At 39.9% G+C, this 25,895-nt stretch overlaps 2 protein-coding genes across 3 annotated transcripts in view; both read right to left on the minus strand.

Annotated features, from left to right (window-relative positions):
* Positions 1 to 584: 584 nt before the first annotated feature.
* On the minus strand, positions 585 to 8,241 carry CLDN12 (claudin 12). 2 transcript variants are annotated; one of them, XR_014161744.1, is made up of 4 exons: positions 8,084 to 8,241; positions 5,972 to 6,038; positions 3,916 to 4,732; positions 585 to 1,606 (listed from the first exon to the last, which is right to left on the minus strand). XR_014161744.1 is itself a non-coding variant. In XM_081882726.1 (3 exons), exon 3 carries the CDS (start codon positions 4,709 to 4,711, stop codon positions 3,974 to 3,976), a length of 738 nt encoding a protein of 245 aa, XP_081738852.1. In that variant the 5' UTR covers positions 4,712 to 4,732; positions 5,972 to 6,038; positions 8,084 to 8,241; the 3' UTR covers positions 3,386 to 3,973. The 2 variants fall into 2 exon arrangements, 1 of the variants encoding a protein (XP_081738852.1); XM_081882726.1 differs by lacking the exon at positions 585 to 1,606 and having other exon boundaries at positions 3,386 to 4,732.
* Positions 8,242 to 9,704: 1,463 nt separating this feature from the next.
* LOC309380847 (cilia- and flagella-associated protein 69-like) overlaps positions 9,705 to 25,895 on the minus strand; it is a 53,503-nt gene continuing 37,312 nt past the window's right edge. The window contains exons 24-33 of the mRNA XM_081930942.1: positions 20,731 to 20,928; positions 19,387 to 19,580; positions 19,210 to 19,301; positions 18,206 to 18,350; positions 16,556 to 16,629; positions 15,965 to 16,017; positions 13,419 to 13,526; positions 12,598 to 12,675; positions 10,814 to 10,937; positions 9,705 to 10,190 (exon numbers count right to left, since the gene is read on the minus strand). Coding sequence (XP_081787068.1) covers positions 9,988 to 10,190; positions 10,814 to 10,937; positions 12,598 to 12,675; positions 13,419 to 13,526; positions 15,965 to 16,017; positions 16,556 to 16,629; positions 18,206 to 18,350; positions 19,210 to 19,301; positions 19,387 to 19,580; positions 20,731 to 20,928 — 1,269 coding nt within the window. The 3' untranslated portion in view covers positions 9,705 to 9,987. The remainder of the gene's footprint in view (positions 10,191 to 10,813; positions 10,938 to 12,597; positions 12,676 to 13,418; positions 13,527 to 15,964; positions 16,018 to 16,555; positions 16,630 to 18,205; positions 18,351 to 19,209; positions 19,302 to 19,386; positions 19,581 to 20,730; positions 20,929 to 25,895) is intronic.

A 25,895-nucleotide genomic window follows, 5' to 3' on the forward strand; every position in this document is an offset into this window, starting at 1 on the left:
TGTACTTTAGAGATTTGAGACCAAACATTTCCCCCCATAGACACATCATTTCCCACAAATTCCTTCTACTCCCACCCATCTTTACCCCCATAGTAATGGAAGGAGACAGCTCAACAAACATGCTGGATTTAGTTTGACTACACATTTCAGTTCCTGGGATCTCTCTTCAAGACTGCAAATGTGGATTCAGAATACTGCCACCTCATTTATAATGTTTGTCCTCACTGTAAATATGTTCCTTAGTAGTACAAATCTATACTCATTTAACTGGATGTATCCCATTTATGCTGGCCACATGACCCGGAAACTGTACGCCGGCTCCCTCGGCCTATAAAGCAAGATGAGCGCCGCAACCCCAGAGTCGGCCACAACTGGACCTAATGGTCAGGGGTCCCTTTACCTTTACCTATCCCATTCATCTTATTTAGGCTTACTTCCCAGTAGATGTGTATAGGGTTACAGTTACCGTAGTTACTGAAGTTTGCTTAGAGGGCAATCAAGCAGTTACTGTACTAGAGAGCCCTGAGCTTTCATTCTCTCTGAACTGATCAATATTCAAAACTAGCTATAGAAATAAGCCATAGTTGCACAATACCATTTATAATTAAAAATACATACTTTCTTTTACAAAAAAATGTAAACCATAATGAAGCATAACTAAATGCCAAAAGGAGAATTCTATAATAGGCAACCTTGAAGAAATGGATACATATTCATGCAGAACACAAGAACAGAAATGGAAAAATTATTTTCTGTAACAAATATTGAAATTCACATTTTTCTCTTGGTACAAGCTAAACAAGATCAAAGTTCAAGAAACAGGTTACAATTAAAATAAAATCCACTGGCTTTTGCATACAGAAGCAGGTTCAGAATTTTTAATAGGTATGTATTTTGGGGTAACCTTGTCTTTAAAGGATAATGGACAACAGCTAATACATTTGGCTCGTAGCACCAATAGTACCAGTTTAAAAGAAAATGTTAAGGCAAGCACACAACAGAAAACTAAAAAAAAGAAGTTACCAGTTTGAAAATACAAACATCTAGACTAAGTTCCTGTAGCAGATGGCTTTAAAAGAAAAGGACCACATATAGAATTATGACTGAACCATGTAGTACTATCGTTTGAAGCTCTCAGCATCATTCATGCACAGTGAAGGCTGCCACCCTTCCTTTGCTGACTGAAACTTCATATACAGCATAAGGTGTTGATTTTGGGTGCATCTCACAGAACTGCGGCAGAAAGCAGGAATCTTATGAATTCAGACAGAGAAATCTTGCACTCAGTGGAGCTCTACTGGAGCAAGATTCCTGTATCTGATTTTAGGTAATTTGCCCTTCATACTGCTGTTCTGGGTGGCACAACCCATGCTGATCATCTGGGGAGGCTTTTTAAGAGTCTAGGGGGCTTCAGTGGAAGGAAGTTTGGTTCTTGAAGCTGCCTTCCACTTGCACATCACTGGACACAAATCAATGTTAAATCAAGAACTGGTACATCGGAAGGAAGGGAAGAAAAAGAAAGGTGCACAACACATTTTTAAGTTTCAAAATGCCTATGAAAGAATCACAGGATCTTCAACAAAACAAGCAAGTGGATATATAACCTCTGAAAAGAGAAGGAAAAGGGAATGCAATTATTTCATTTTCTAGCATCATTGATATTATACCTCTGTCAACAACTGTACATAAAAGTTAAGGCCTGCCTCATACTTTGGGAATTCATCAATCACATGAGCGGTGAATGTCTGAAGCAAACTGAATTCACCACATGTGGTGAATTTTTACATAGTGCAACTGCAAAGCACTTATCAAAGCTTTCAATTTTCACCTGTAAACAAATCAATAGGACACTGCTGTTCCTAATCCCCATAGACTTCAAAGTAGCCGTGTTTCAGTGAATCTTTGAATCAAAACAAAAACTCTCCTGTGACTCGGGATTGAGCTACCTAAAATTTTAATCACAGTAAACATCAGTATGGAAAACATCGCAGAAACCGGGTTTAGAGGAATGCAAATTGTAAAATGAGATCCTGAGTTTTCTTCAGCTTACACTTCTGCTGCTTAAAGAAAAAGAGAATTTTTGCAGGCACCCAGTTCGAAAGATGAAAAATTCTCTCTATAAATGGAATGTTGATAAGTGCTTTGTTTTGATCATATGTTTACACTTGCCTAACTATTTAAGAATATATGGCCCTAACAAACTAAGAAAACCAGGTTTTCCTTCAGCTAAAACAAATGTGTAAAGTCTTGGTTTCCAGAGTATGTTCAGATCCATTTGTGGATTTTTAAAAAAAGGAATAGCTCAAACTACATGCTCCATATTTCTCAATACTTAAAATAAACCTTGACAGCTGATACCTGCTAGTATTTTTTTCATTATTCAAAAGGCATAAATACCACCAAATGGGAAAAAATTACCTGAATACAAGCCAAATACCTGATTCCTAATGAATAGGGGAAAAGACCAAGGTCAGAGATGGAGAAGTCTGACCTACATGAAAAGCTACAGCACCAGAAGTCCTTTAAAAATAGTCAAGTCAAACACTGCCTCTAACAATAATCTCATCTTCAGAATTATTTATATAAAAATACTGTGAAATCACTAGTGTTACTATTAATTCAGGGGCCCATTTTCAATACAGCAAACCATAAAAATAATCCTAATTTAGTAACACAGTCTAAAGCTCAAAGGGCATTGCTAAGCAAAGAATGAATACAGTGCAGCAGATTTCATTCGAACTTATAAGCTGTTTAAAATAATTCTGATATTTTTTTTAAAGTTACAGCAACAGGAATTTTGGTTATCCAAAAATCCTTGTTATAAATAAATAACCCAGAAAGCCCAATATAACTATATATCAAAATATAATAGCATTCTATGGCCCCATTTAAAGAGGTATCACTCCAGTTTAAAGAGTCATGGCTTCCTCCTGAAGGGAACTGTCGTTTGTTAAGGGTGCTGAGAGTTCTTAGGTGCCCCGATCCTGCTTTAAATGTCTAGTGCAGAGGGGACCTATTAATATAGATTTCTAGTATTGGTGAACTTTAGATAATTCCAAGACTATTTGAATTATGGGTATTGTACTACGTAAAATTTAATTGTAAATGGATTCTGGTCACATCTTATGTTTAAAAAGAGTAAGATGTAGCCTTTACGAAATATCACCTAAACCTAAAAGCAAATGCAGGCTATACTATTGCAATGGGGGGAATTATTACAATGAATCATCAACATCCCTAAGTTTATCATTTTCAGAAAGTACAAAATGGCTATTTTTGAATGATCTTATTAAAATCTGGTTGTTTTAGATTAAGTGTCAATTTCTGGAAAGTCACAAATATAATTGATGTTCACTTTTTGCTTTCATTATTATATTGAATATACATATTTCTTTTTATTTAAAGGTGATTCTTTTAATAATTAAACAAAACAAATGTTTCTAAATAAGCAAAAAACAACAACAAAACAACACAACAAAATGGCTATCGGTAAACATTGTTACAGCCCAGGCATTTTTGAATTAGGTAAAAATTTGGACTGACAATAAGTACTTAAAAATGAAAGTTTCATGCACTGGGTTATAAACACCAGCAGGCATGGTTTTTTTTCCAGTAGTACAATTCATGGAAGAAACTAGTTCAAAATATAAAAAGCAAAAAGGTCCCAGTCTTTAATTTACCTATGAATTCACACGCCACCAGTTTTAATGAGAACTAGAAACTTGTGAACAGCTTCAATATCAAAACAAGTAGAATTCTAATATTATGGCTCGCTTACCTAACTACATTCCTATCTCCGCAGTATTCCTAGATAGCGAAATTGGAAAAGCTATCAAGTTACAATAGCAATTTTTCGCCACCTAGCCTTTTAAAACATTTTTAGATGTCTCCGAGGGAATGGGGAAAACACTTCACCTGCAGTGCCTTGGCGAAGGAGAGAAGGAGCAGGTGCTTGGCTTCTCCAGCTTATCATTTAGGAAGCATGTGTAACAACCGGAATGTCAATTTCAATGGCAGAGTGGCGTGACCGTGCAGAATAAGGTTGGGAGGCGTAACTATGCACACTGGGCGCATGAGGATACAGAGGCTGCCAGAAAGGGGAAGGAAGCGTTTTGCATGCACAATACCAAAGGAATAGGAGGATGGCTGTAAACAGTAAGCCTCCTGCACTGGCAATGGCAATAAACACAGAGATGTCAAAGGAAAAAACCGGTTCGTACTTCTTGTTCAGTTCTTGGTTATGAAAAATGACCCAGATAGATGGCGTCAGGCAAATGACACATGCAAGAAGAAAGAAGAGGCCGGCCACAAGATGGCAGCCCGCACTGTTTATGAGACATCTGGCCTGCTTGATGTTGGGCACGGTGGTTATGAAGGCGGTATTACACATGCCGATCAAACAGAGAAACAGAGCCAAGACAGTGGTTAACATGCTGATGGGGAGAGCAAACTGGAGGACGCGTAAATCCAGCTGGTCAACTGCTGTGTACCACTCGGTGTCGTAGATGACGCAGTCTTTGCTGCCATCAAAGCGAACGCACTTAATCCAGAGCCCAGTGTACACGGTGACATTCTTCTCATTCTTGTTATAGGTGAAGAGTCGCATCTGTCTCCAGTTAGGCAGCAGAGCCGCAGCAATAAGTCCAGATAAGGCAGCTGTACCAGAAAGGAAGGCGAGGACTGTCGCAGCATGGACATCACGGCAACCCATCTTAGCCAACAAAAATGCCTCCTGGGAGAGGGAAAAACTTTACTAAATCATCAAGATTTATTACGTGAGTAGCTGTTATTACGATAATGTTATTGTTTTATTCTGTTCGTAATCCGCTGTGATCATTAAATAAAATAATAATAATAATAATAATAATAATAATAATAATAATAATAAATGAGTCTATAAATTGTATGAGATAAATAAATATTCTGTTCGACCCCTTTTTTTAACTATAATGAGGGAGAAATGACTGACAGTCTTGACATATAAATTAAACTGAATGGGTTGTGCCAGGAGGCTCTGCTCCAATGGGCAACTCTTATTAAATAATACTTTTTTTTTCAGCATCAGAAGCTACTTGTGGGTAATTAAAAAACAGCAGGCGTAGCTGGTATAGCAAAGGAGATCCAGTGTACCTTGTTTGTCACTCCCTGGGCCTCTCACCAAACTATCCAGCTATAGTTAGGTTATAGCTAGGTTTCATGCTTATTTAATAATGTGTGTGAAGAGGGGAGGGACCCTGCAACCATAATACTGAGCCTTTGCATGCTGATAAGGATCAAATTAAGTTGACAAAGATCTAAGCTGAGAATAAGTCTTTACAGACACCAGCACTTATTATGTAGGATCAGGGATTAATGTCTTAATATACCTTCAGTTGCATGTTGGGAGAAGCTCTTTCTAAAGCAGCGTTTCCCAAACATTTTCCGCTCATGGACCATTTGAAATTTGCTGAGGGTATTGGTGGGTGACAATTATTTTTCTACCTGGTGTAGCCATTGTGCTAGATGCTGTATGATTTTTAATGATTTGTATTTTATTGCATTCCACAGAATTCAACTTGTAATAAAAATAAAATACAATACATACAACATAAAAGAAGCAATACAAATAAAAACGACCACAAATATTTAGGGGGATTGATATGTCATCTCGCATCTTCAGTCAGAAATCCACAGACGGCCACAGACCACATGACTGAAACTCAGACCAGATTTCACTTGTGGTGTAACAATTACCATGGATAATATGGATTGATATAAAAGTTAGAGTTTGGAAGAAGATGCAGTTTTAAATATTTAAATCAGGGCTCCAGGGAAGGGGGGGGAAGTCCTGAGATTCAGATAAATCTCTGTATATGGATATGTAGTTGGATTTTTATTTTTTTAATTTTGTATTGGAAAAATATTTTTTTTTTTAATAAACTCAGACCAGTTTGGGAACCCCTGTTCTAAAGGCTTAGAAGAACAAACTTACCAAGAGATTTAACCAAATCCAGAGTAACAGCAGAACTCTTGCAAGTAGTAGAACAATTCTAACTGATCTAGGGGGGGAAACAACAAATTAATTCTGGAATTAATACAACTACAACAGATATAACAAACTAGTCTTCACTTATATAAAACACTTCAAAACACTTCATTATCGTCACAATTAACTTGTAGGAGTGAATCACTGCTATAGAGATGGGACAGAAGGAACAGGGGTCAAGATGAATTCCTGAGTTAACTTGGCTGGAGCCAGCTTCCCAAGATCCAAAGCTCCCCTTATTGCACAATACCAGTTTTTTACACAGTGGAATATTCAGTAATAGTTGACCTCTAAAAGTGCTAAACCTGTAGGAAGGAGTTCCATCAACACATCTTCATACTCAACTCTTCCCAAACTAAGACAGTGTTACATTTCTTCCTATGAGTCGTTAAAAGAGAAATGTTTTGCTATTTTTCTACCTTTGCTCCTCAATACCTATCCTAAGGGCACATGACAGTATTGCAGAACACTCTGCACCCAAAAGTGTTGTACAGATGAGTAATACTTTTTTTATGAGATACAAGCCTGGCTCGGATCTTCTGCTTGTGCAAGTCATTTATGTACAAAGGGAGGCTGCAGACTTCACCTGAGGTGCTCAAATTCACATCTATGTTGTGCTTCTCATACACGTGTAGGCAACACTCCAGGTGATCAGAAACCATATTTCTTCAGCATTCCTGACTACGTGGAGTGTTGTATATATGCACTGCAGACGTGCACTTAATTGTGCATTTGGTACCACCTGCTACCCTCTACATGTAAGATCTAACCTTAAATATGAAAAATCAGTGCTTAATATTAACTTGTAAAAACATAGTACAGTTGCCAATCTTTATCTGGCAAGGATCATGCATCTCTAACAGTTACACAAGAAGAAATTCAACAGGTTAAGTTTTTTCCATCCCTTCAAAGCTGGGGAAGGCTTTACAAGCTGAGCTTGGGTTTAATCGCCATAGTTCATAATTAAAAGGATGCAAGATCAATTTGAGAATGTAGAGGGAACCACATATGACTTGCATTGATTCATTTATGTGCTAATAACTGGGTCAACACTTGTGATAAGTGTATTTGAACATAATGTGATGTTTATACTGGTTATACTGTGGCCAGCATCTGAACTGTTTCACCTTCAATTATGGGTTATCGCACTCAAGGAAGGTGAGAAGCCGATTGTAATCACCGTTTTGAAACCTTCAAAAACACTGTACAGAAACTATAAAAAGACAGTCACTTTGCTTGCGTTACTAATGATGACTAAAGAGATGGAACAACTCACAAGCCCAGTGTGTGGGCTAAACTGTGACTCAGGGCATAATAAGTATCAAACCATTTGAAATACAAACACAAAGAGAAGAACGTAAGAAGACCTGGATCAGAACAAAGGTCTGTTCAATTGAGTGTCCACAGTGATCAAGCACATGAATCGCACAAACAGGACATGAGAACTCTCCCCTTTTGTGATTCCCAGCAACTGGTGAGGCGTACTGACTCAAAAACCTGAAGGCTGCATATAGCCATTATGAATAGCAGCCACTGGTAATTTTTTCTTCCATGAATATTTCTGATCCCCTTTTAAAACAATCTGATAGAAGCCACCGCCGTATCAAGCAGGCTGCAGCAGATCCCACAAAATAATTTTGGGTTGTTTGAAGAACCACTTCCTTTGCGCTGCCCGGAATCTCCTATTGATCGCCCATGTTCGAGTGTTCACCCTAAACCAGAGTATCAGAGAAGGACCAATTCATTCATTTATTTTTAAAGGCAATATTTCACGCCAGGTGTTTATATGTTCATGCCATCAATCTTTAGGGTGTATTCTAATACTTATCTGGGAGTAAGCTCCATTGAACTCACTGAGACTTCTTTCTGAGCAGATATGCATAGGACTGTGCTATTAAAATACATCTACGCCGAAGCAAATCCCATCTATTTCAATGGAAATTACACTTTACCGGTCCGTAGTGACGTATGATTCTAATGAAATCCAGCTTCTCTGGAAGGAGCAATGATTCACATATAAATAAATGCAGAAGGAGAGATTATCTCCCCCGTACTCACCCCCTTCCCACGCTCGAGGGACTTAATTTTCAAGCATCCAATTTCTCTTCCCCCTCTTGTTGACGCTAAGGATTCCCAGTCTCGGCTTTTCAGGAAGCGGCTGCCTTTTCCAGGTGTGCCCAAAGGCTTCTGGGATTGTAGTCTCCGCCTGCAATGCTCTTCGTTTCACCTTCCTCTCTAAAGACTACAATTCCCAGGGATCGCTCTTCCTACTCTATTGTTCCGGGTGCTTCCTCTTTCTGATTGTATTTCAAGTTGTTTTCTCCAGCTCCATCGCGCGTTACTGGAAAGGAACTGATGCTGGAATAGGACACTGCATCTCTTCAGAGGCTTCTTGGTCATCAGTTTTCTCTTACCCTTTTGAATATGCCTGCTGCTGCGCAATGTAAATATTCTCTGCCTCTCTTTTTAAGAATTGCGTGTCCAACTTTCCCCTAAAGCATAATAATGGATCCCTGATCTCAAAACTGTGTTTTCTTTAAAAGTCTCAGCTACAGCATTTTGAGAAGGCAGCTTTTAAGACCTGGCTATCACTATCCACCTGTGAGTCTGACCTGGAAACTCAAATCTGAAGCAGCAAAATATCAGCCAAATTCCAAAACACAACATAACCAGCTAAGCACGTTCTTCAAGGGGACGTGGGGTTATTATTCCCGTCAGAATCCCCCTCCCAGGCTGTTTCTGATACTTGACAGGGATGGGGAAAGAGAAGAGAGAGGATATGTTAGAAGCCACCCAGAGTGGCTGGGGCAACCCAGTATAAGTAATAAATTTGTTATTACTACCAATAATAATTCCCACACTACAGTACAATCTTACACCCACACAAGTAGAATTTCACTTGGAACCCAGCTGCTAGCTTTCATATGTATTATACACCAAAGCATTCCAAACATGGTTTCATCATTGTTGCTTTAAAAGCCTCATTTTCCTGTGATCTGTTTATTTTTAATGTGAAGGTTGGCAGTAGCCATATTAGGTGAGGAAATGTGCAAGGAAGCAGGAGGGAAACCAGGACCAGTGCCATTTATTCCTTGGGCATCATTGCAGTAGATTATTCAGGACCATATTAGGAAGCCATCCCAAAGCTGATCTGATTATATGGGAAGAATCAGTGGCCTTTGCTTCCTTTCCAATTCAGTTGCAGCTATCTCTAATCAACCATTTTTAGTGTCCCTGCTCAAAAGAGGTGAGGAGTTCGGTCTAATTTAGGCAGACATAATTTATTCCGATCAAGAATGTATAATTCCGTAGTGCAAAATTTGAGTTTTGTTTATCTTGGATTATCTATGGCTGTAGAAGTGACAAACATTCACCATTTACATGTCTGTTCCACTAAAAGGCATTCTTTGCCAGCCACTATGTTAATTTCCAGACCCCATTTTTGCCACTGTTGTCTAACTCATTTATCTCTTCCCTTTTCCTCTGTTCATCTTTGGGGCATCCAGGATAGAGACTATGTCATTGCCATGCTTCAACTTAGCACTGCTACTGATAAATCACTTTACAGTCTTAGTGATTTTAAATATTTCTGCCCAAAATATTTCAGGAAAGCAAACACATGTAGTTTTATACGTTCTTCTCCCGCACTGATGGAGTAAACGATAACAAAAGGAATTCCTTATTATCTTTATATAAAATTACATGTTTATTTACATCTTTTGAAATATATTCTACAACTTAATTAAGAGGGTTGTGCAACTTGAAGACTTGTTGTAAAAGATCATGATACACTTTTCTGTATTTTACAGAAACTGGAAAATAACATACTCTCTTTTCTTTTTGAAATGGTTGACCTGAAACTGTGTGTAAATACAGGCTTGCCACAAACTCAGTTGTGTTCAGAGGCCTGCAAAGATTCATGTCTTAATATTATATAATAGTTTGTGTGTGTTAAGAAATTGCTATATTTCTGAGCTTCTCAGTGCACGAAGCTGCTGGTTCTGATGTTCTTCAATCTTCTTCTCAGATTCTTCATCTAGTACTTTTCTTAAACACATGATCAGTTCTTCAATTCCTTCACCAGAGTGTGCTGATATAGGGATGATCTCTTTGAAGTTGACAATGACTTCTGGAATCATATTTTTTGGAAGAGTGTGCATATAATCTGAAATATATATATATAATTAGAGTTACTACACATAGTATAAAGCCAGTATAAAATTTGCTATGGATGGATTTCAGTTAAATAGATGCCTGATGTAACAGCAGTAGCAGAGTTGTTTGAAGATATTCCATTCCAAGGAAGTCAGGGTAATTGGTTTTTGGACTGCCAAGATGTTAGGAGACAAAAGTAGATGTGGCTGTTGGCCCAAAAGACTTCCTAACTGCATTTACTGACAGAAGAGATGACTGGCTTGCATTCCATTCTTCTTCTAAGGCTCTTATCTGCTGGATAGCCCAGTTGGTAGAGCATGAGTCTCTTAACCCTCAGGGTTATGGGGTCAAGCCCCACGTTGGGTGAAATATTCCTGCATTGCAGGGGGCTGGACTAGATTGACTCTCACAGTTCCTTTACAATTCTATGACACTAGCATTTTAGCATCATTACAGTTCTAGGTTAGTATGAAAGACAAAATAGTTTGGTTATACGGTATTTTACTTTAAAATACAATCAATATACTAAAAAATGTTTCTTCTTTTGCAGTAATGAAAACTCACTACTTGCTGCATATCAAAGATATGCGAATATGTTATCTTAAAAAAGGAGCTGTACAGTAAGTATCTCACCTTGAGGACTCTGCAGTTGTTCCATTAACTCATTCAATTTTTCTCGCGCATTAGGCAAATCCATTTTATTAACAGCCAGAAGTGCAGATCTAGTTCGAAGTTCTTCTTTATATAGTTCCAGCTCCTGCGACATAAGTCATTTCCATTTGTAAAATATTGTTGTTGAAAGTATTTGGCTTTATACAAGCCTTTTTATTTAACTCTTAATTACTACACAATATATATGCAAACCAGAGCAGGGAGGGCCACATTCCCTTTTAAAAACCTCTCAAGACCACATGAGAGGGGTGAGCAGGCCCAGAGGCAAAATCAAGGGGAGCATGAAGGTACATTTAACCTTTCACACATTACTGATTACTACTGTCTACCATGTGTATACAATAATAATACACAACCACCATTTAAATAGAAGACGTGACTGTATCACATGACTGGCTTCTCCCTCCTGTCTTGCCCCATGCTCCAGTCCTAGATGCCTTCATAATGGAGCTGTTTCCAGAGGAAGAACTGTGAGAGGAGAAAGACTCTGCTTGCCATCAGGGGGTAGTTGGTTTCATCTGTGCTGCCCTATCTTAAGCCTGAGGAATTATTATTATTATTATTATTATTATTATTATTATTATTATTATTTATTTATACATACATACATGCATACATACATACCCCGCCCATCAGGCTGGGTTTCCCCAGCCACTTTGGGAAGCTTCCAACAAAGATTAAAAATACATTAAAACATCAGTCATTAAAAACTTCCCTAAACAGGGCTGCCTGTCTTCTAAATGTCTTCTAAACGTCAGATAGTTGTTTATCTCTTTGGCATCTAATGGGAGGGTGTTCCACAAGGCAGGAGCTACTGAGGAACCTTCAGAAGGGAGTTGTTGCCATGGGCATTATGTGTACACGTAGTTTTAATGAGCTGAATAGAGTGAAAAAATTATGAGTCATGGGTGTGTGGAGTGTGTGTATGAACTTAACAGTGCTTAGTTTATTTTTGACTGCTATTTTGTTGATGTTGTTAATATTGTTTTCTAGATTATAAATGCTGCAGTGAGTTATTAATCATATAACTTGCTTTGATTTAGATGTTTAACTTTTTTTTTAAGTTGTTTTGTTAACAGAGCTTTATAGGTTGTAATTGTTTCACTGATTATTTGTTAATTATTTTGCATTATTTATGTTGTATTTGTGATGTTTTATTAAGTTCTATCACGTTATTATACATTGTTTCTAAGCCGCTTTGGGATTCCTTTGAATGAAAAGTAGCATAGAAATATAATAAATCAAACCATAGCTGTCTGGTGAATATTCTCATGTGGAATAAGCACATGAAGCCAGTATAAATGGGACAGTGTACACTTGGGAGCACCTGAGCCTCTCAGGTATAAATTCCTAAGAGACAGTACCACTGGAATTCACAACTGTTAATCCGCATCACAAATTTTGTTAGCTACGTGTTTTCTATTTGATAACAGGAAGCAATCTTGAAGACTAAACTGCTTGACTTCTCACTGCCTTCTGAACCGGAGAAATTTCCACCATACAGATGAAAATGGAGTTAGTGAAAAACAAAGTGACAAACACTATGTTAGCAGCCCTCCCTAGAAGTAATGAGAAACTTCCAAATCTCAAACATCTTGGATACAGTTAGCAAGTTTGTAGCTTTAATAGGTGTGCCATTCAAGTAAACATTTCAAATAAAATCTTAATTAGGTCTCTCATGTCAGAACATGCGTGTTGCAATATGCACAAATCATGCCTGTATATAAAAGAATCAGTACACTTACCTTTGCAAGTAGTATTACAGTTTCAAAGGCTGTTCTGAATGGGCTTGTAGGAGAAAGCTGAAACCCAGCTACATCAACCTGAAAGATTGACAATTTTTTTAATCAGACAATCAAATGCTTTCTCACATGATTATCCTTCACTTTCCAAGAGACCATGAAGATGACAGGCAGCGTGGGAGTGATGGCAGTGAGGTGGCTGTTATACACAAAACATTTCTGCCCCCAAAATAGCATCCTTTCTGCTATCCTTTCTGAACAGTTTCCAATTCACAGAAACAATCTGTTTGCTTAGTTTTATGTGTTCTGTTACTGTCTCTCCTCCGCTGCCTTGCAGGATATCTTCGGGAGAGGAAAAGGCTAAGGAATAAACCCTACACAAATTAGGAGTGGAGTCCCTAAGACATTTAGGTGGCATCTTGTGTGCTTCCTTCTGGCAACTCCCACAGTCAAGCTGGTGCCAAACATATTGCTATGTTTTCCTTTGGAACACACCAGCAAGGCTGAGAGAGGTGGGGTCTTGTCATTTGGACACCCAAGGACCTCCACACACACTTCCCAGACTTGTGTCCAGGCAGGACTATGCAGCTGTCCCTTACGGGAACTGAACCTGCAACCTTGGTGATGTCAGCACCACACACTAACCAACTGAGCTATGCAGCTATCCATGTTATATGTTAAATTTTCATTTATAATATTAGCAAAGCTATGGCATGATGTAATGAACAGGCACCCCCAGGTTACTTCTTCGGCAAAACAAAGCCTAAATTAAAAGCAGACTTTAAAGATGTCAAATAAAAAGCTAAGCTACACCATGTTCTTACAACAAAGAGGAGCTGTTTGGTTCTTTCCACATGCTTTAGAAACTTGTGTCCTCTTCCTTTATTTGCATGTGCACCTTCAATCAGTCCTGGAAGATCAGCAACTGTGATCTAGGAGGGAAAGAAAGATTAGAGTTTCACCAAAGATCCCATCATCATTTGGGTCACATCGATTTTTTAAAAATGGTTACAGCATCTCCATTAGAGACCAATGGCTTGAATTAGGCAAGAAGCCTTAACTACTAGAAGAGACTGAAAGTGTCATGTTATCTGGCTGAACCATTGAAAAAACTACCTGAAGACTCCCTCATATATCTAGTCCCAAGCTACATTATGGAGCAGAACTCCCCCCTTCATAAGTCTTCAACTAGCCTTTCTTTTTTGGGTGGGGACGACGAAGTATTGCAGTCATGAGCAGGATACAAGTTCTAATCAGTCACATAAATGTAAGATTGGGAATGACCCACAGTTTTGCAGGAACTAGTAATTTCAAGTCAATTAATTCTTGACCCCACCCAGAAAAAAACAGACTAACGTGACCACAGCAAGTGAGTTTTGTATTCTTGCTGCAGGATCAAAATTTTCCCCTTTGAAAATGTTTTCTCCAACCTTAACACTAAGTTTCCATTAGAATTATCTGATTTAAAAGTAAGCTTCTCCTCGCACACTGAAAGGTATGTTTTGGAAGGCTGTGAATGACGCATGGCATGCATGTTCCCTCTCTCCTCTTGTGTGCGGCTTTTCCTTCTCCAGTTTTGCGCCACCCACAGTTTGCCACTTCCACACATATTTTCTGATTCTGCTTGTGAGGGAAAAGTCTAGCCATAGTTTCAGCAGTAGCCCATGTGGTGTTGCACAGCCATCATCCTGACCCTGCAATCTCTGCAGCTTACCTGGAAAGGGCTGGAACAGGGCAGGGGGTGGTAACCCTGACTTCACTGCAGCTCTGCCTCCAACTCTACCCACATGTTCCATCCAGGTAAGTTGCAGTGACGTCAGAACTGGGGGACAGCTCTGCACAGGCCACTACTGCATAGTTTACCAATGGAGACAACACATCCAATTTTGGTTATGGTTAAATAGGGAGAGGGAAGACCCATACAGGAGAAGAGGGAACATGCAAGCATGCAATTCATTAGTAACCAAACTATGCTTCGGGCTTGAACCGTTACTTGTATAAACATAGCATGCTCATTTGGGTGCTTAATAAGGTTACCAGATTTTTTTTCAATGAATCCGGGGACACTTTTGAACTTCAATAGATTCTGTATGGGGACTGATTTGCAAATCCGGGGACTGTCCCCGGGAAACAGGGACATCTGGTAACCTTACAATAGAAAACACCAGGCTTGATCTTCTAAGCTATTCAGAAGCCAAGGGAATATTTTTGCATGCTGTATTCTGAGAACTGAAGAGTTTCCCCCACTTTGAAGAATCAAGCAATTATCAACTAATTTGCAAGACTCAAAACTTAACATATATTACATTTTGGGTGGTGGGGGATAAGGATCAAAATTATTTCCCATCAATTCTAATTTTATGCCTGTTATGGTAAAAAAGGACAGCTAGGAACTAGAATGCTTGTTTATATATTCGTTTCATAAAATTTATACACTGCTTGATTGTAAAAAAACAAACAAACCTCCAAGCAATTTTTAAGAGTCTTGTACAGATGCTTAATGTTATTTTGAAGTTCTTTTAAAGTACAGGGGGAAAATATAATCTTTAGCAGTAATGCTGCAGATCTTATCCATGTAATACACTTTATTTAGAGAAAGATTAAAGCATCGTCAGACAAGCCCTCTACACCCTGGTTCCAGGAAGGAGAAAAAGCAATTTTACTCATTTTGCATCTGTGAACTCCATTCACAGTTGCACTGTTGTCCTCAAACACCTCTTGATAAAATGCTTTCATCTTATGTCTTTGATTGCTCTCATGTGCCAGCTAGAGTTCTACACATCAAAGTCAAAATTAGGTTGTGTGCAATCCAAAGTTTGGAAGACTCATGAATGAACATGGTCCTTAATTCTTTGTCAAAACTTAGTAGCATGGATAACGGACCTCATATTTGGAAAAAATAATCTTTCTGAACAAACACAGGCAATTTTTAAAATTATGTTTACTACAGTAGATCACTCTCAGCTGCTGAACAGCAATAAATAATGCCGCATGGAGCATTATTTTAGGTAATGCATCATGTTACAGTATTTAGTATTGTAAAGCAGAGAGTGGTCTAATGGGTCACACTTGGTGTCCGGCCTCTCTCAATGTCCTAAAAATTAGGTAAATGTGGCTCGAAAGGGTTGTTTATCTGGATACAGATATTGCTTAAGACAGACACAGCCATCTGAAGGAAATATATTGAAACTGAAGGAGAACAGATGCCAGACCTATCTCAGGCTATCACCATTTCTTAGAAAACAAGTCAACAGCCTGCTCTCCTTGAAATATTGGTGTAAGTTAAGAAAATTGGGGTCTCATAACGTAACTAAAAAATGATTTCTCCACAACCACACCTTTAATGCAGATCTTACTTTTGGAAACCAACCTGTTTAAAATCAGCATACTTGACTGTTCCAAGTTCAGGTTTTATCGTTGTAACTGTGGAAAGTAAGGAAAAGTGAGCCCTGTTTTGTGATGTATTTTGGAGTTTTACCCCTGGCTTGAATGCCCAACACACTTGTTTATTCTCAGTCAAAAGATGGAACATTCTTGTTTCTCAGAAGCAATCTCTTGAATGCTAGACAGGCAGTGATAGCAGAAGTCCTTCCCAAACATTTAAAGTTGCTCACATCAGAAGATACATAGAAAACTGAATGCAGAGAAATTCTTATTAAATACTGGAAAACACTTGAGGGACGGTATCATAGCTCGCTGCAATTATCCTCTGAAAACTTGGTAGCTGAAAGACTGAGCTCTCATTCAGGAGGGGTAGTTCATCTACAGACAGCCTCTGCCCATACTCAAGATCTCTCTCTCACACACACACACATACACACACACACCTGTCCCCAGGGCATTGCAAGAGACTGTTGTCAGAGACGGGGAAGATGGCTCCTAGAGTCAAAGTGTTTCTATTGCAAGCATTGCATTTAAGATCAGGGTGCAAACACTAATACATGGAAAATTAATTACTTACAGGCATAATCTGCTATCTGAGGTGTAGCATGAGAAATCTTGGTTAGCAAAGAGGATTTTCCTGCATTTGGAAATCTGGGTGGGGGAAGAATGAAAGAATTTCTATTTAGTGTTCATATCAGTATGTAGTTGACAGAAGAATAAAACCACTTTCAAGTTTTAAAATGCATTTTACTCAAGTGAATTTTGTTTAAAATGAAGAGGAAACGTCTTAGAAGTGGGCTACTCTGAGGGTAGAATAGATTCTGTACATACTAGAAAAAGCACCAAGGACAAAAGCTGCCTTTAAATGCTAATTTCCCCCCTTAAAGTCAATCAAAGTGTGCCCCAAATATGTATTTAGCCAATGTTCCTGTAAGTCCCTAACAGAACTATATGCTGTATACTCACAATGGGAAGAACCCACCTTATATTACAGGGAAGACTGAGTTGACGGGACTGTTATGGGGCGGGGGGGGGGGAGTGCAAAAAAAACTTGTGTTGCTATTCTCCCCCCACCTTCCAAAAATCTGATTCCTTTTTATTTTTAAGTAAGTCTCAAAAGAAGTACACTCCACGTTATGCAACTGTTTAAGCTTTTAAGCACCATTTTGCAAATATGCATTTGTGAAAGAACAATTGCTCTGCTATCACATTCTTAATGATTATAACCAGAAAACAAAAACCAGTAAAGAATAAATACTTTGATACCTTACATTGGACTAATGAGGCAGAGGGAGGGTGCTCTTTCAAGATACTATTGGAGTAATGGCAATGCCTCAAGAGCCATTTCAAAAGTTATCATACTTCTTTAGGAATGATTTTATTAGATCAGAAGTAGCTGTACTCTCTTTGAAATATATACAGGGATGCTGTCTCACTTTCAATGTATCTCAGCCTAATGTTCCTCAAATCTTTTTCCATGTCTGTGATCTAATGATAAAGCACTTATGTACATACTGAAATATTAAAAAAAACCAAACTCAGACTGAGATCAAAAGAACAAGCTTTCAGAGACTCACTCAACAACTGAGTGAAATAAACCAAAGGTGTTTCCATGACTCCCTAGAAATTATTCTTTCCTTACCTCATCTAGAACAAAGTGGGGGAGGAACAAACCACCCTGAAATTTGAAGTAGAAGTAGGTGGTGGGTGGGAGAGGTATACAGATATATCACAAAGGCAATAGTATTTATGTGACACTGTTTTGAACACCCACCAGTTCCTTATAAAGCTTCCATTTGCTGTTGGGCAAAGCCTGAATAAAAGTTCAACTTCACACATTAAACCAGAAAGAAGTGAGGCAAGAGCTGCAACTGTAGTTACATCATGCACTGCAGGGCATTTTTCTCCAGGGGGAACTCACAGGAACTCAGTTCTGGTACCTCTCTGGTGGGTGCCATTGCCATTCTAAGAGAATGGGGGAGGTGTTCATGGTGAGTTCTGGTACTTCTTTTTCTAGAAAAATAGCACTGACGCCTTATGACAATAAAGTAGCAATAGGATAATCTGGAGGCAGGATAAATGACTGTATGAATAACATTCCCTAAACTTAAATATGTCTTAATGTGGATGTAGTACAGGCATAGATATTGCTAGTACAAGGGCATTCACTTCAATATATAAACATGAGCATGACTCCAGAGTGCAATTTTCAAGATCAAAGACTTACCCAACTAAGCCAACATCTGCTATAAGTTTGAGATCAAGGTGAATCATGAGCCTTTGACCTCTGGAGGGCAAGAAATTTGTTGCCATGCATCCACCAACACCTCCTCGTGCCACCAACAATCTGTCTTCTGCTCTGTCAAGTTCACCTAAAAACCAAGATACAGAAGCGCCTTTTGCAAATGTTCTATTTGTTCCCAATGACACAGACATTTCTTTCAACTTGTCATTTACATTTTAGCACTCATCTGAGACTAAGCAACACTGGACACAGTGGAGCCTACCTCCAGGTTAAATGGTCACAAAATGTGGCAAATGTTTTTGAGACTTTGTGGTGAGTCCTGAAAAATGCCTCGCCCAGCTATGGACTTTTTTATGATCAACATGGCTACGCTACCTTCACTTTTTACTTCCAAAAAAATTACAGAGTTCTGTAAGTGAAGACACATAAATCAAGGCAAATATACTACCTTAATCAAAATCTATTAAGCTGCTTCTGAGAATTATAATTAACTGTTCCTGGATGTCTGCCAGTGCATCTATGCCTTTAACACCTGCACATGCCAGTTTATTGAAGTGCGAGCCAAATTATAGGTTTGTGCTGTTGCACAGACTCAGTAGAAAGTAAACAGCAACTAACAGTGCAATCCTAACCATGTCCCTTCAGAAGTAAGTCCAATTAAACTCAATTGCAGCTTATTCCCAACTACCTGGGAGTAAACCAATTTGAATTCAATGCTATTTTATTCCAAGTAGACAAGGTTAGGACTGCAATGTAAGCCATGATTTGTTCTCTCAGATAATAATACATCTGAGGTACAGTCTTCAATATATTTTGGGTGTGTTGGAAGGGAAGTTCATGTAAAAGAATCTCACCTATAATGTTGAAAATAATGTGAGAACTTTCCCGTATGAGGGCTTATTGTACTAAATCCTTGCCAGATGCATAGTTGATATGTTTTCTGATCCTTTACAGTAACAAAAAGTGAAGAACCAAAACATCCTTACCAATCACTTTCCCATCATCCCTTGTGACAGATATTCCTTGAGGCACTTTCACTTCACAATCTTTCCCCTTAGTACCTTTCAGCGTAGCAAGACTTGTGGAGAGCAAAAAAATTATATATATTACAAGACTGCTGTAAACTGGACCACACACATTCTCAATCAATGAAACATACTCACCTACTGTTGGCTCCTGCTCCTGCTACAAACCGTTTGCTTGGAAATCGATCTTTAAGTCTCTTCAATGTCATTTTCTTTTGAGCTACCAACCAGACGTCACCGCCTTTCCCACCTTCCCCACCTAATCGAGGATGGCCCATTCCGCCAGTTCCTCCTTTCACGTAGATCCTAAGGTCATCCATAAACCTGCCATACTGCAACAAAATAAATAAAGTATTAAAACACTGCCATTTCATATTTACTAGCAATTTGTTAATCATTATGAAAAGTAGGGGATGCAACCCCCTGTGAGGCTACTATGAATGAGACCAAAATGCAGTACTTTACTTTCCCCATAGTGATAAATGACAACCATGAGGTTATATAAGAACAAGTACAGTAGGTGCAGGGTCGCAGGTGGTGCTGTGGTCTAAACCACTGAGCCTCTTGGGCTTGCCGATCAGAAGGTCAGCGGTTCGAATCCCTGCGATGGGGTAAGCTCCCGTTGCTCGGTCCCAGGTCCTGCCAACCTAGCAGTTTGAAAGCACGCCAAAAAGTGCAAGTAGATAAATAGGTATCGCTCCGGTGGGAAGGTAAACAGAGTTTCCATGCGCTGCTCTGGTTTCGGTGTTCCGTTAAGCCAGAAGCAGCTTAGTCATGCTGGCCACATGACCCAGAAAAACTGCCTGCGGACAAACGCCGGCTTCCTCGGCCTGTAAAGTGAGATGAGTGCCGCAACCCGAGTGGTCTATGACTGGACTTAACTGTCGGGTCCTTTACCTTTTACAGCAGGTGCAGGGAAATCTCTGGCTCGCCAGATGTTGCTGAACTACAACTCCCATCACCCCTGGGCATTGGTCATGCATGCTAGGGCTGATGGGAGTTGTAGTTCAACAAGTTCTGGAGGGCAAAAAGTTCCAGATCCCTGAAATAGAGGGATGGTGTCTAAACCTGCTTCCTGTCCTTGGTGTCACTGGTATTTAAGACAGAACCGATCTGAATAGTCCCATCCTAAGACATGAACAAAGAAAAAAACCCTGTAAACAGTGAAGTCCAAAAGGAAACTGTCTGTGACAATATGGTGCAAAGACATGCAAGATGGACACAGGATTGTAGATTTTTAAATTTGCCATTATGTAAAGTTTAATAATAATAATAATAATAATAACCACTAAGAATTTCATCCAAGAAGGGCTGAAGAGCTTCCTTCCTTTGTACTGAAGATTTATTATCGAGATGAGGGAAGTTTTTGTCACTGGACCCACCTCCCCGCAGCCAAATATTCAGAGGTGCACGGGGCACCTCCTAAGCCGCCCCCCGCCCCATAAGGCTGAGGGGAAAGAGCTGCTTTGGCGGCGCACTAACCTCCCTCAGAAGGGCTCGGCTGAGCCGCCCCATGCTGGTGACCAGCGGGCGCAAAGGGGCTCCCTTCAGCGGAGGCTTGGGCGCATGCAGAGCCAGGGAAGCAGCGCAGGAGAGTGACGCCGACCCGCGACGGGCCCGCCTGCTCGGAGGCGGGGCGGGCGGGGAAGGCGGGACCGCGAAGGGCCGGGGAGAGAAGGTCTACGCGGGGCGCTGCAGCAGAGCTTTTCTTGAGACGCTGGAGCTGCTGCCGCTGCAAATGGCGATGAGGGCGCCGCGGAACATTTTGTGCCTCGCTCCAAAAGGGTTGCCTTTTAAAGAGGCCTGGCACGTTTATTTCGAGGGCTAGAAGCTGCTTCGTCAGATACGCGAAGTGAAATTCTTGAGTCTGCACACGTGCATTCCGTGCATGCGGGTTCGGGGAGCGGGGAATGAAAACGGTGTAGGAGCGTATCGGGAGCGCAGCGGAAGCTGGACCGAGGCAGATTCCACACAGTACTTCTCTCTGTAGGAATGAATCCTAAACGTCATAACGTGGCAGACGGACCTTGTACACATAGAATTGCAAAAAATAAATAAATCCTTATTTGGCGGGGTGGGGAACATAAAATAAATTAGCTGGCTTTCCTGTACATATAATCTTCATCCTGGGAAGTAAGACCTGATCCATCGTAAAGCAGAGCCGCTCCATCCCATCAAGTAAAACAATAGAAATACAAAACGTAACTGCCCAATCGTGTTGGTCCTGCCCCTCCAAAAATCCTGGTTGCGCTCATGAAAGTTACCATGGTTGCTGGTATCAAAAGTCAGGGACATGTTTTCCCTGTCTTGTCTCTTGAGTACACAGGTCGACTAAAGCAGTTCCTGAGCCAAAACCAGGACTAAACCTCAATTGGAATGGATTTACTATAAGAGTGCCTGGATCTGGTCTGTGGCCATCTGCTCAAATACCTGGATCAAAGAGGGAAGATTGGCACTGGCCAGTAATTATTTAAATTTTCAAAATCCCGTCAGGGCTTCTTAAGGGTGGTCTTACCACTGTCTCCTTTAAGCAGGCAGAGATCGACCACCCCCTCTCAAAAGGAGACAGTCATCACCTCCGTGGTCCAGCCAGCTGTCCCCTCCCTGCTAGTTTTTATCAGCCAAGAAGGGCAAGGCTTTAGGGCGCAAATGGTTGCCCTCACCTTCACTTTGTCTGCATCCTTGAGCCTTATTAACTGAAACTATCCAAAACAACAGGACTAGACAGTGCTCTGGACACCTCTTGAGGTTATTCTGCTGTAACAGTAAAAGGTACAGGAAGCGGCTGGTGCTGTGGTCTAATCCATTGAGCCTCTTGGGCTTGCTGATCAGAAGGTCAGCAGTTTGAATCCGTGCAACGGAGTGAGCTTCTGCCAACCTAGCAGTTCAAAAGCATACCAGTGCAAATAGGTACCGCTGCAAAGGGAAGGTAAACGGCATTTCCGTGTGCTCTGGCTTCCATCATGGTATTCTGTTGCGCCAGAAGCGGTTTAGTCATGCGGGCCACATGACCCAGAAAACTGTCTGTGGACAAACGCTGGCTCCCTGGGCCTGAAGCCAGATAAGCGCCATACCCCATAGTTGCTTTTGACTGGGCTTAACCAGGGGTCCTTTACCTTTGCCTTTCTGTAACAGTGTAGTCAGTTCCCATCAGCCCTAGCCAACATGGCCAGCAGTCAGGGATGAAGTAGTGCGAACGTATATGAACTAGCATATGAATTAGCATCACAGAGGTATAAACTAAACTAAAGGTAAACTGAAATATAGATTTGTCCTGAATCACAGAGATGGTGTAACAGGAAATGGGAAAAAGAGAAGGAAATGAGTTTTTAAAGCCTGTTTGCTTAGATAGCTAGGAGATAGGTTTTATAAGTATCTAAATCAATGAAATTGAATCATTCTTTCCATCTGGGGGCACTGAGGGAAGGGGAGGTTGTTTGGTATATGCTGGAAGCTCTTTACATGATTAGCCCACTTTGAGTTGTGCTCAGTGACATGTTTTTTGTTCACCATAAGGATGTCAATTTCCTGCCATAGCCCCCTCCTCTTCTACAACAATTATTCTGTTATAATGACTTTAGAAACAGATATGTCGTTTCTTGTTAAGATGCAATGTGGGCACTCAAGCAAAGAATCTTGACTCGCATACACGAAAAGCCAGTGCAAAGTTTGTTGCCCCCAGAACACCTTTCTCCATCTGCTGAGGAAAAGGCAATGGTTGGTTCTCTTAATTTCACTAGAAGAGTCAATTAACGACTACAATGTACCTACTGAACCAAATGCAGTACTGGTGTTCAAAAATGCTCCCCACCAAACAGAAATCAAATTTTGCTTCAGAAATGGTTAGCAAGTGCTTCTATTTCCTGACCATTCCTTTGGGTATAAAACGGAACAAAATAGTGCTCTAAAAAACCCCACCATACTCACATTCAGTGCTATTTTTCTGGGGGTACGTGCTTCTTTTTTGGGGGTACACAAAAACATTTTGTGAATCTTTGTACTTTTTTCCATTTACTGTATTTATTTATCCCGATTTGAACTATAACATGGTGATTTTCTTGAGTCAAAATGAGAGTACCCCTAAACATTTTTAAAGAAAAAAAAAGCACTGCTCACATTCATACCACACCATCGAGGAAATGAATCAGAGTATTGTCACTTGCCGAATTAAAGTCTATAGGAGAATATAAGCAAGAGTAGTGACTTTACTCTGTAGTGAGTAGAAAATAATATCCAATATTTGTTCTTTGTGAAGCTCCAAGACTGCAAGATTGGTGGTGGAGAGAAAGGTGCCCTCTTACCCACTTCAGACGGGAAGATAGCCTGAACTGGCCCTGTACATTAGTCCTTCCCAGGGTCCTACCTGCCATCTTTACTTAGATGGGTGGTGATCAGAAAGAGGACATTTTCAGTCATGATGCCTTGAGTATGGAAAGGTCTCTCTAGGGAAGTTAACCTGGTGCCATATTTTGGCACCAAGTGAATTAAAACAACCAGGTATTTCAGCACATTTTGTCATTTGTTTTGTCTAGTGTTTTGTTAGCTTTGAATGATCTAAGTGGCTTCTGACCTTCTCTGACTCTGTATTTATTACTTTTTATTGTTCCTATTTTATGTTTATTCCTGATGATCGTCTTCCAAAGCAACTACTCTATTCCGAACCTAAAAATGGAAAGCGTAATGCTGGTGGTCAACAAAAGAGGTTTAAAGACTGTCTCAAGGCAAATCTAAAAAAATGTAGTATAAACACTGACAACTGGAAAACACTGGCCTGCGAGCGCTCCAGTTGGAGAACAACCTTTACCAAAGGTGTCATGGGCTTTGAAGACACTCAAACTTAGGACGCAAGGGAGAAACATGCTAGAGGAAGGCATGCTTGGCAAATCCACACCGTGATCAGCACCCTCCCAGGAATCAATGTCCCCACTGTGGCAGGACGTGTGGATTCACAATTGGCCTCCACAGTCACTTACGGACTCATTGTTAAAACCGTGTTTATGAAAGACAATCTTACTTGGCTACAAGTGATCGCCAAAGAAGAAGAATATGTTTATTTTATTGTTTTTATCATTTTTTATATATATAAATTACTGTTTTATTTTTTAAAAATTGTACCCCGCCCACAGAGTCTTTATTATTCACTGACTAAATAAACAAAACAAGTATTTTTTAAATGTCCTGTCTGTTGCTGTTTGTATTTAAACCGTTGTATTTTTAGCAGTGATTCTATCGCTGTTCATTATATTTTCGTTGGGCGACGTCATTTGGCATCTTTTAAATAAAGTGTCTTCCATATTCTAGGGAAATGAATGTTCTCTAACAAATTTGTGACTTCAATGTTTGTTAGTTTTAATCAAGATGTAATCAGCTGGCTCCTAGGAGAAGCACTTTTAGACTGCAGATCTCTGCACACTTAGCCTGGGCGTGAGCTCCACTACTGGGCCCAGCTGAACTACATGTCCAATAATCACCCATAGGATTGGGGGTCTAAAGCTGCAATCCTAAACCCACTTTGCAAGGAAGTGAGCCCCATTGAACTAAGTGGGACTTACTTCTGAGTAAACATCAAGAGGCTTTATCTGCAAATCTCTTCCTAGGACAACTACCCCAGCTGTTATTGGACAAGGATGTACACGGGAATAAGGATGTATTGATAAGATAAGGGAACAAAGATGCAGATTGCAGCAGATTGTGTAGCTGATTGACTCAGAGCAGATGATGTGGACAGAGGCGGGGCTATGTGATTTATAGCCCCTCGCCTCTCCTTTTTCACTTAATGGAGTGGATGATACTGCCAGTGTCTTCCTCTGCTATATAATCCCAATACAGCAGCAACCATTACCTCGCTAGCAACAGACAGCAGTTTCAGACTTCTGGTCTTTGGGAACCCCCTCCACCCCTCTGTGTCCAAGTGGTCAGTCAACACAGACTGCTTTCTGTCACTGAATATTTGCACTCAAGAAGGCTATATTTCAGTAAGTATGATTTTTCACTTTGCTCCTTAAAAACAAATGTTGAAAAAGTCTCATTAACTGAACAAGGAAGAGCCAGATTCCAAAACTTCTAGCCCAAGGCTGTACACACTTACTCAGAAGTAAGACCCACTGTGTTCATTGGAGGTTGCTTCTTTGTAAAGGCTGCGATGCTAAATCCTGCCTGCCTGGGAGTATTCCCCTTTGAATTCAGCACTACTCACTTCTGTGTAGATGTGTCATAGAATTGCTGTGTGTTAGTTGCTTTTGCTGTTTGATAGCCAATGACAGCAGCTACAAAAAAAACTGGTTGTAATTTTCATGTTATTATTGCAAGTGCTTTTGTAGCAACTGAATTATAAGAGGGAAGGAAGATATATGTTTCCAATATATTCCCTGAGGATACAAACAAGTACGAATAATCAGGAAAAAAACTTTATTGTGCTTCTAAGTTCCAGAGAATAGAAAGAACCAATCAGTAAAATCTATAATGTTGCTGTTAGAAAAGCATTGTTTATTGATCATGTAGATCAGTGATAGTTTTTTACTTTCTCCTGTGTGTCACTTTCTACAGGTGCTATCTACAATGTAAGAAAGTTTTACATTCCAAAAGTTTTAAACTCCTGACCTTTTTACTTGTCCATGGAACTGTATATTGGAGCCAGTGTAATGTTG

This window comes from Podarcis melisellensis, assembly GCF_964234715.1.
Source record: "Podarcis melisellensis genome assembly, chromosome: 12".
NCBI lineage: Eukaryota > Metazoa > Chordata > Lepidosauria > Squamata > Lacertidae > Podarcis > Podarcis melisellensis.